We start from the raw sequence: 10,992 nt of genomic DNA on the forward strand, positions 1-10,992 counted from the left end.
GTAGGTACTTACTTAATAGAAATAAATCATGTTTATTTGTTATGTAGGTACCTACTTTAGGCCTTAGAGCCTAGCGACACGTTTAATTTCGTTATGTTAGATATTTATCTAAAGATAAATTTGTACTTAATAACCTTTTTACTGAAATTACCAATAAACATTTTTATTATGGGATTTTTCTTTTAGGCGATGAGCTAGCAACCTGAAACTATGTATTTGAAACTCAATCCTATCATTAAGCCAAACTGCTGAACGTGGCCTCTCAGTCTTTTCAAGACTGTTGGCTCTGTCTACCCCGCAAGGGAGATAGACGTGATTATATGTATGTATGTATACTTGTAATAAAAGAAATCTGCTCCATTGTTTTAAGTAGTTGCAGTTCTACGTAACAGAAATGCAAGTTACCTATAACATCTACAAATCTTTCAAATGTATCTATAAAAAATAATAATGATCAATATATCATTCTGAATAAAACCAACTACAAATCACCAGTTATAAATTATAGTTATATTAGTTATCAATCGCAGTAGATTAACGCGATATTAGTCTTACCTAATAATTTTAGTGAATCATAAATTTTTACAAACCCTTCAATAAGGAAATGAGCAAACAATATGAATTATCATTTGAGTGAGTTTTCTTAAAACGACATACAAAATTATGAATATGAGATGAGTCGATTTTTACAAAGTGGCTGAATTATTCGAAATACATTATAAAAATCACATGAATGTCGGAAAAGGCCACTAAGGGAAAGGCCAATAAACTTGGGATTGTTGACATCTTGTAGGCAATGGGCAAGCAACCTGTCACTATGTGAATCTCAATTCAATCATGAAGCCATATAGCTGAACGTGGCTTTTCAGTATTTTCAAGACTGCTAGCCCTGTCTACCGTGCAAGGGAAATAGACGTGATTAATGTATGTACCTATGGCTGAATTATTCGATAACCTCTGCATCTCACTGCTTCATAAGAACTGACCCTTTAGATCTCTTAACAATGGACTCTTTAGTAGAAGATTAAATTTTCTATGGCTTATATAGATATGCATCGCTAAAACGCTATCTTTACTCGCCAGCAATCACGCTACGTAATCATTGATAACATTTCCCAGCCGCAGTATTTAGTGTTAACCGAGTGGAGTGTGTCGACAAAATGGGAGCCGCCAAAAAATACCTTAACAACCAGTTTATGGCGCGAAAGTTCTTCCTAGAAAACGAAGAGGCGTCAGAATTCTACCTTTGCTCATTACAGAGCAATCGCTCCTCGGTACCACTTCTTCTTATAAGAATCGTGATATTCCTAGGATGTCTAGGAATAGTTCTGGCGTCCGGGATTCTCACCGGTCAGGCCATAGACGCTAAATACTGGCCCATTTATCTTACGCATTGGGGGATCTTATTGAATACAGTGTGTGCCTTTTTAGCATGCTGCGTGTCTATTGCAGCATATGCTCAGGGAGGTATAGGTAAGTTTACAATTGTTAAAAGTATTGTATTTAATTAATTCTTATGTAAAATATCACATACATAGTTACATACCTGTCTGGAGCCAACTCCGAGCATCTAACAGTTCGGAATTCCACGGAAAAAGGTACATGACATTCTAGCAGTCATACCAAACCTGACCTGGACCTCATGGCCCGAAGCATAGCTTACTATGCTTATAATATCCAATATTTTCTTCATAAATAAATTTATTATATATAATAATAAATCCTGTTTGTCTCAAAACCAACTTGAAATATACAGGTAGTATTGATAGTATATACATATATTTAAGCTGATTGACCGATAAGCGTACCATTATGTATTGGTAAGTATAGGTACTCATTTAAAACAGATAAAATAAGAAGTAGTATTACTGCTCTCACAAAATAGTGGTATTACCTTAGTCTGTTTCGTTCTTTGTACAGAGCGTGCGAAATGAGATAAGGAAGCTGAAAGGTAATCCTTGTTTCGACGTGATGTAAGCAACGTCAAAGCTTATTTAAATAATAAAAATTATGCAGTACGAGTATTAATGAATACCGCACCCATTATTCGTAAAATAAGTATTCTTTAAGAGAGTTTCATGATGATAAGAGAACATTGTTAGATAACATACTTCTTCTATCTCCTGATTCTGTCTTTTAATTGCGTTTCCCCGCTTAAGGCCGTAACTGGGTCTTACGCCGGAGTAAAATGCCTGTAAAATATTTTCATAAAGGACACTTACTTACAGTATCTCCTAAGAAACAAGGAAGTATCTGTAAGATCATCGGTAGATTTTGTAGCAAATCAAGAATGGGTGCGCTGTCAGAGTAAGCAAACGCGAGAGCAGCGGACGAGTTGCCATGATTCGGCTCGTATACCCGGAAGGTTGGTAGAGCCAGGGTAGTGGTGGGATAGATACTCACTTCTACATATTAAGAGAGAATTCTCAGAACACCCTCTTACCTGTTACAGACGCGACATTCGGCCTGCCGTGGTACGTGAAGGCGTACTGGTTCAGCTTCAACGCAGCAGTTCCGATCGCGTTCTTCATTACAGCGTTCTACTACGCCTTCTTATCTTCTATGGGTAAGGAATATAGGCAGGACACATACTTTCTCATGAATAATACATACACAGTACATACATAACTATGACAGAGCCAACAGTCTTAAAAAAAACTTAAAGTCTGCGTTGATGGAATTGAGACACAAATTGAGTCATTTTGATTGCTATCTTTGATTATAAAAGCACGCAGATAGTAATGTGCCTTTTTTAATTTGCTTGGAGCCTGTGAGATTTGTCTTTTCTAGAAATGTAGTAGATATTCATCATTGCTGTGTAACTTTGCTCGTGTGGCAAGCTCATTATGCAGCAGGGGATAACTACACGCTGATAGAAGAGGCTTCTTTTTTTAAAGCTATGTCACTTCGAGCATTTTTCAAAAGAGTTTTGAGGTTTAAAAAAAGGTTAGATCCTAAAGGTTAAAGTCTATTTCTGCTACCTTTGTTATTATTTTGCAATTAACAAATCTTTAAAATTACATTCTTGGTTCTGTTTTTATTAAAAGGTTTAAAAAAAAGTGAATTAATCTAGGTATTAAATGAATTCCGTGTTTGCAGTATTGTATATTTTACTCTATAATGCATATATTTCAAATTATATGGATGCACTTCAAGTTTGGGGTAAAATTTTCACACAAAATCTCTCTCTTTTCCTTGATATAACAATAATATTCATATGATTATATGATATCTACTTAATTGAAAATTGAATGATTAAAGTGAATTATGCAAAAAAAATATTTGAGATAATATTCATAACTTATGATTAGACAGTTTTTATATGGTTGATTTTGTTATGATGATACTAATTCTGATAACGAAATACTTAAAAGGTAGATAAATAATCGAATCGCAATTTCTGAATACAGAGGAAAACCCATATTTTTAACCATTTTCCTAATATTTTTTTAAGTATATAAGATACGAAACAAATTCTTATTATTTCTTATAATTTACTCGCCTACACTGTGTCTCTTACGAATTGCTTTTATTTTATCCTAGACTAGCTGACCCGGCAAACACTGTTTTGCCAATTTTTTTTATATATTATTACGGAACCCTATTTTTTTCCAAAATATAATATAGTCTATGTTACTCGTGGATAATGTAGCTTTCGAATGGTGAAAGAATTTTTAAAATCGGTCCAGTAGTTTTTGAGCCTATTCAATACAACCAAACAAACAAAGTTTTCCTCTTTATAATATTAGTGTAGATGTAGATTAGTGTAGATAAAGACAATAAAAAAAGTAGACAGTGAACTGATAGAGTGACAGTGACTGTAGTCTCCGCCAACCCCTTCGGGAAAGAGGCGTAATTGTATGTATTAATGTATGTATGTATAAACAAAATCTTTAACTTTCTCCACTTTTTCTTCTTTATCTCTGGTTATCTCTGGTCCAAAAAAAGAGACTTTCTGTCTCTTCTCTGTAACTGTCATGTTAATTCTATATTTTTATCTAACATAAGTTACAATTATAATTTCCAGGGGAGGAGTTCGCAATTAACCAAGTTCTGGACTTGTTTATCCACGGGATAAACTCCGTCCTGATGATGTGTCTGTTGCTCACAGCTCAACACCCCTCCCTTATTTTGCACTTCTACCAACCTATTAGCGTTACTCTGGTCTACTTGGTCTTCGGCATCATCTACTATTTCGCTGGAGGGACTAACCCGTAAGTTAAAATAAATTACCCTTTTATACTTCAATCTCTGCACTACTACATGCGAGTCAATGGGTGGCAGGTTTTTAACCGAAGCAACTCCCATTTGACCGCAACATCTGCTGGGATAACTAACCCATATTAGATCATGATTGTACGCGTCAAGATGCCTGAATATACGGGTTTCTTCACGATATTTTTGCCTATCTTTAACGCATCGATTAGTAATGAGGTATTTGATTCTGTGCGTTAGCATATTTTTTACACAAGAAGTATAAGTCTATGGTCTCATAAACTACTGCGCTGGAAGGATCAACCAATAACTCAAAAGATCCTGTTTGCATTGTATTCATCACCAACTTCTTAGAGTTTTTTAATGAAGTATTAATTTATTCTCCTTTCATTTCCTGGCACAGATAATTTATTATGATTTTTATACGTTACAGGAACGGAGACCCATGGATCTACCCAAACATTGACTGGAGGGATCCCGGCCCCGCTACTGGCATGGTGTTCGCGTCAGCAGCAATGATAATCATCATCCACCTCCTTGTCGTCCTCATATCCCTGGCTAGAGACTGGTTCTCAAAGCGGTACATAAGGGACTCCAGAACAATGTCTTTTAACTCATAGGAAAAACAATATTGTGATCATATGCTCTCTAAGATAAGTTATTGATTAAACGTAAAATATGCCATTGTTATTTTCCCATTAAGCTTTTGTTCTAAGAACAAGCTTAGTTCTCATAACGTACCTATCCCTTTCCTTTTGTTCTCTGTTAAAAACAATTATTATTGTCAGCCGACGTTTCTTGCCTCCTGACTATATAGGATGTAACCAGAGAAATCAGAATAATATTAATTCTTTGTATACGTCCCTTTTGAAATAGCGAGCTGATTTGATCAGGTTCCTTATCCAGCATACGCTAGCAGCTCCTTGTAACGCCAACAGGTTCATATTTGCAACTTCAAAACTGTTTTACTTAAAGACAATACGGTATGTCAAGCATCCTATCTTTATAATCTATTTAATATATAGATTATTTAAAAAAAAATAACAATAAAATTGAATAACCGGTACTCCACACCTCGTGGTGAGTCATCACGAAATTTGGCATGATTCAAATATACCTACATATAGGTCGGTCAAAAGATAACAAACGATATAGAATATTGGCAGCTGATACGTTATTGATAAGGTATTGGTGTGTAAAGTAGTAAGCGCGGTATAATCACTATGAGCGGTATAAAAAAGTATTTCAAAGAGCAGTGTCAGCTGCGAATGTGTGGCTTGGAGCATGCCAACCCGACCGAATTCTATCTGAGTGTTTGGCAGACCAACAGATCAGCTACTCCTTTATTTATTTTGCGCCTGATCTTGTTTCTCGGTTCCCTCGGCATTGTGTTAGCATCGTCTATCTTGTACATCCAGAGCGGTATATACAGGTTCTGGTTTATCTATTTGACACATTGGGGCATCACCATCAATGTTGTGACCACAGGATTCGCTACGGCAGTATCGGCGAGATCTTTCTTCTATGGACCTAACAGTAAGTGCAATTTACATTTTGAAAATGGAACTGTTGTCATCGCATATTTTTATTTCACTACGCGGAAGCCGGAAAGGAATTTTACTACTCCTACTGCACTACTGTCTATATGCGTTTTGCATAACCATAACGATGGAGGAGTCTTGCTACAGCTGAAGCGATAAAAACTTATGAAAATAAAAGATTTGAAGGCGGCAAATGTTTGCCTATTTTCCATTTATATTTACCTTATTTCCTTTCAAATAAATAATTTACTGTTGAAAGATATCTAAAAGTAAAAACCATATAAGTATCTATAGTTTTCTTTGGACAAAAAATAATTTCCTAAAAATAAAACATCTTATCCCGGGCACTTTACATATCCTGTTAGCTCACTACAATGTATGATTTGACTGGCACCTGCCTACTCTCAATTTGTTTTTTAAACAGGAACCAAACACCAGCTGCCATGGTACATGAAAACCTACTGGATATTATACAACATTGCGGCGCCATTGGCTTTCCTCATCACGCTTTTCTACTGGACGGTCTTGTTTGAAGGTATGTCAAAATTTACAGGATCTTATATGCCTTTGACTTATGTTTTGATCACGATTTATTTAATTTATAAACTTAAACTAACTCAATGTACCTACTCAATAGGCCCAAGAGATCATGAATTAATAAGTTATATAGGTTCCTACTAATAGTTCAAAAAAAGTTCAAAGTTCTCTTTGATGGGATGCAAAAAATAAAGTTCTACCCTTGGTAGGTATACCTGATGGTTTTTAAACGTTACTCAAATTTTCCGACAACGTTTTCAAAAGGAATAATAAAGAAGTCAAAATAAGTAACCTATGTACTTACCAAAGATTAATATGAATTTCCATAGAAACTTAAATTTTCTAGAAATTGGCAGGTGTTAAAATTAAAAAGCTAAATATTATAAATAGGACTACCGACTATTTTATCATTAGGTATAGTATGCGAATATTGTTTAGAAATACATGCTAACCTTGCGTTTAATATTTGGGTGATGAAAAACCACTCCTACCCATCTTTATTATTTAAAAATAAAGGATTTTATTTTATTTTATCAGGATTACAGACGTCAGGTATGGAATAATATTTCATCGTATAAAACAGGTAGGATTGATTGTATTGGGGTTATTATGTCTCCGCCTTCTAACCGAATCTGCATCGAGACTAATACCTACCACTCGTAATATTGCCGAAAAAATAATAATGACTAAGTTATACGTATACGTATACTATACATACTATAAATACTAAATTATGTACGTATATAACAATAAAACGTCTTCACTAGACCCTATAGAATGATCATAGACAGTTTAGAATAGTTTACATAGTTAGAGAATTAGAACGTGTAAAAATTAATATTTTCATTCTAATAAATTGGTGCATGTCAATGCACACAAGTCTTTGCCTTGACACATTTTTTGCATTCTATATAGTTAAGTAGAAAACGCGTGAAGAGCCAACAAACAAATAACCTTACTTTCGCATTTATAGTTGGGATATATTAGTTGGGATAGTATGGGTTTATCATACACTAGTCTAAGTATCAGATGAACGTTTTTTTAAATACCAAATTACTTACATATTAAATGTAGGTAAGGTTTCATTTGGAATTTGATTGGTATATAACATGAGCATTGCATTGCATCCTGTTGAAGCCGGGCGTAGAGAATAAACAACCAAAGCCTAAATTTCTTAAATCAAAGACACGTTGAAACAATTATGTATACATTTTAGCTGGGGTTCAAGAGGAACTGAACTATGGGCTCGACATAGCGGTCCACGGGCTCAATTCTTTGGTGATGCTGCTTTTGGTGATGACGTCAGCTCAGCCCACGAGGCTGCTCCACTTGTACCAGCCCGTCCTCTTCGCACTGCTGTACTTCTTGTTCACGCTCATCTTCTACTTGGCCGGAGGCGTTGATATGTGAGTTTATGTGCATTTGATATGTGCATTTAGGATGAATAAGAGTTTGAGTATAACATATAACTACTTACTATAAGATAAGAAGAACCAATGTAGCCATTTCAATGTTATTCTATTGCAAATCTCACTTCAATACACAAGCCTTTATATTATCTCGTGGTGGCGGTTTAAGAACACTAGATACTTTTTATGTTAAAACTTGACCATTTGACGGGACTTCACTCACATGGAAATTTCCAGAAATAAAATAGACTTTCGCTCCTGAGACTATCTATTTTTACATTTCCACAAATCAGTTTTTGAGTTTACACTCTGCAAACGAAAATACTGTAGGTAAATACAAAATCTTGTTTTTTCATATTATTACTGTGGGTTATATAGGGTAGCATCTAGAAAGTTTATGGAAGTAGTAGAGATACCTACTATGAATGTAGGTATAAGAACTAAAATCTTAACTTGTTATGTAGGAAATTTATACATCATCCAATATTCTATTGTTTATCCATTATATCTCAATCGTCGTCGGCAGGTGCATTGTAATTTATTTCTCGCGATCATGTACCTATTTATGACTAAGCGATAAACGCTTATGCTCTGCTTTGTTAAAAAATTACACGCGATCTAACAGTTCAGCAGCAACTTCCTAATGCGCACTTCAAAATACATAGCATAAATACGATCATTATAACAGTAGGGTTTATAAATGCCGTGTGGTTCCCGGCTCGTGAAAATAGAACCACATCTCTTTGCCATGGATGTCGACAAGGCTACTAATAGGCACACTCATCTCGTGCAGCTTATGCTAATCAATATTCCCTAAAACAAAAAAGAACCTACAATGGTTACGAACGTCAAACGGGAGTCGCTTCGTGTAAAAACCTGACTAACAATATTGGATCATGATCAAAAGGCGCACCGTAAGCTTCTCTCCAGGGAGGTGGGGGATTTAACTGGGATCAACGCCAGCTAGGAAGGATCATTATTACGGAGCTAAGATGTAAGGAAATTAGGAATTCATTATTTTATTTTATCAGGTGTAGGTAAGTAGGTTCTACTTTACTACTTTATCAAGTAGCTCTTTGTTCACCAAGCAAAGGCATCAATTTCAAAGTTAACAAAGGCGCCTCCGTTCGCTTGAAGTGGGTTTGTTTAAGATAATTTTTTTTCGAGATGATTCTAAAACATTATTCGAAATGTCATTTGAGCAATCAACACGCTAGAATAATCTAAAACTTAGAGTAATATTTATTATATTGATTACAGGCATCAGAACCCATTCGTGTACTACGTATTGGACTGGCGACGTCCAGGGCTGACGATCGGAGTGGGAGTACTGACGGGAGTCCTGTTGGTTATCCTGTACTTCCTCACTATCGGCTTCACCCTTGGCAGGGACGCAATTGCCAACAAACTCATCGAGCCGTCGGTTTACGTGAAAGAAGAGGTGCCATTGAGGCAACCCACTGACAGAACACAAACTAGTGTCTAGTGTTGACCAGCGAAGAGTAGTTTGTACTAACCTGCCAATGTTCTATTGGTCAGGAAATTGTCTGTCAACATATCTGGGATTTTTTTGCCTTACTACACTTTCAAAAGATTTCAGCTGAGCCGCCATTGTAGATATTTTGAAAATTCCTTTCAATTTATAGTAAGTGTTTGCAGTCTTTTTAAGTTCTGCTTTGTATGTTTTTATGTAAGTCAACTATTTATTAAAAACCGTTAACTATTATAATGTTCCAGTATTTTACCTTAGCAATAAATTATATAGTTAAACATGAGTATTTCGTACTTATAAATCCTCTCTCATCTTTCCTTTGTATCTTTTTTGCACCCTCTGCTCTGCTGAGAATTGGGCTCCGAACTTCTGAAGTTCGGAGCCCAATTCTCAGCCTGATTCCTCTCAAAATTCAAAATTTTTATTCATTATTATAGGATACTTACTATATATCGCTTAATAATTGTCGTATGGTTTAACAAATTATGGTATAACTCTAAAATGTAGATTACTATACTTACAATCTACATGCATATTATTATATGATATATTATAATCAAGTCCGTTAAAATGAAGTTTATTTTAAAGAAAAGAACATCTAAAAAAAGTACACGCGCATGTACAATGATTTTATATATATTCTGTAGGGTTTATACGAGTAGGTAGCTAAAGTACCTTATATTTCTCCATTACGACGATAGTAATTATTGGAAAATCCATTCTGATCTTGGAATCTCATGACCGTGAGGAATGAAGGTATGTAAGTAGATAAACATATATTTCTTACAGAATTGTCATGTTCGGTTTATTTTTTTAATTCATTTTTTTATGTTCTCAATATTTTATACATGAGCATTTAATTCCGTAATTGTAGTACAAAGACGCTACTTATTTCAATAGAAATCTCTTCCAATAGACCCATGAGAGGAGGGATGAATATTTTATTATTTCTTAAATAAGCGTTATATAAAACCTTAGAGTACTCCACTTAATTATAAATATTTAAACTCTCATTGGAGCTCACAGTTTTAAAAACATTACTTATTGTGCTTTATGGAGGTTCTGTCAGAGGATGGCTAAGAGTAGATACTTAAAGCCTACTTAATGTATATCTACTGATATTATAAAGCTGATGAGTTTGTTTGTTTGTTTGTTTGTTTGAACGCACTAATCTGAGGAACTACTGGTTCAAATTGAAAAAATCTTTTTGTGTTGAATAGACCATTTATCGAGGAAGGCTTTAGGCTATATTGTTATATAGCCTGCCGTAATGTTTCACGCTGCAACTTTAAGGAGCGAAGAAGTAATGGAAAATGTGAAAAAAATCGGGGAAAATTATTCATGCTTGAGGGTTTCAATGATGCCTAAATTAACTATTCCACGCGGACGAAGTCGCGGGCACAGCTAGTTATAAATAATTATGTCAATGAACACCGGGCGGGGTCTATGCTTTCCTCTTTTTGTCATTTATTAACTGATGGTGACTTTGTGAAACGTCACGGCCATATTGTAATGATGGATGTTCCTGTTTGTAAACAAGGCGTAAAAAGAAGTTAAACATAGGAAAGTGATTTAATTATAAATAAAAACTGCAAACTTTATATTAATATTATATGCCTATACAAAATATGTGTATTTTAAGCATAAGTGATTTAACTACCCTTTGATGCTGTTAGCTGTTGGTATAAAATGCTTCATAGGTACTTCTTTTGAAGTTGATTGAGAATAAAGAAAGCATCAATATAAATTTCGTGATCGTGATCTTGGAGAAAAATTTACAATCATAATGGTTTTTACA

General features: G+C 34.9%; 2 protein-coding genes across 2 annotated transcripts; both read left to right on the forward strand.

Moving 5' to 3' along the window:
* Nucleotides 1–1,101: 1,101 nt before the first annotated feature.
* Nucleotides 1,102–4,897, forward strand: LOC106140140 (protein rolling stone-like). The gene is made up of 4 exons (XM_013341677.2): nt 1,102–1,473; nt 2,453–2,566; nt 4,028–4,214; nt 4,649–4,897. The coding sequence occupies exons 1-4, from the start codon at nt 1,161–1,163 to the stop codon at nt 4,833–4,835; spliced, it is 801 nt and encodes a 266-aa protein (XP_013197131.2). The 5' UTR covers nt 1,102–1,160; the 3' UTR covers nt 4,836–4,897.
* A 486-nt stretch (nt 4,898–5,383) lies between these two features.
* LOC106140138 (protein rolling stone-like) lies at nt 5,384–9,480 on the forward strand. The gene is made up of 4 exons (XM_013341674.2): nt 5,384–5,751; nt 6,181–6,291; nt 7,510–7,699; nt 8,963–9,480. The coding sequence occupies exons 1-4, from the start codon at nt 5,439–5,441 to the stop codon at nt 9,186–9,188; spliced, it is 840 nt and encodes a 279-aa protein (XP_013197128.2). The 5' UTR covers nt 5,384–5,438; the 3' UTR covers nt 9,189–9,480.
* The last annotated feature ends 1,512 nt before the right edge of the window (nt 9,481–10,992 follow it).

The sequence above is a fragment of the Amyelois transitella genome, chromosome 3 (genome assembly GCF_032362555.1).
Source record: "Amyelois transitella isolate CPQ chromosome 3, ilAmyTran1.1, whole genome shotgun sequence".
Lineage (NCBI taxonomy): Eukaryota > Metazoa > Arthropoda > Insecta > Lepidoptera > Pyralidae > Amyelois > Amyelois transitella.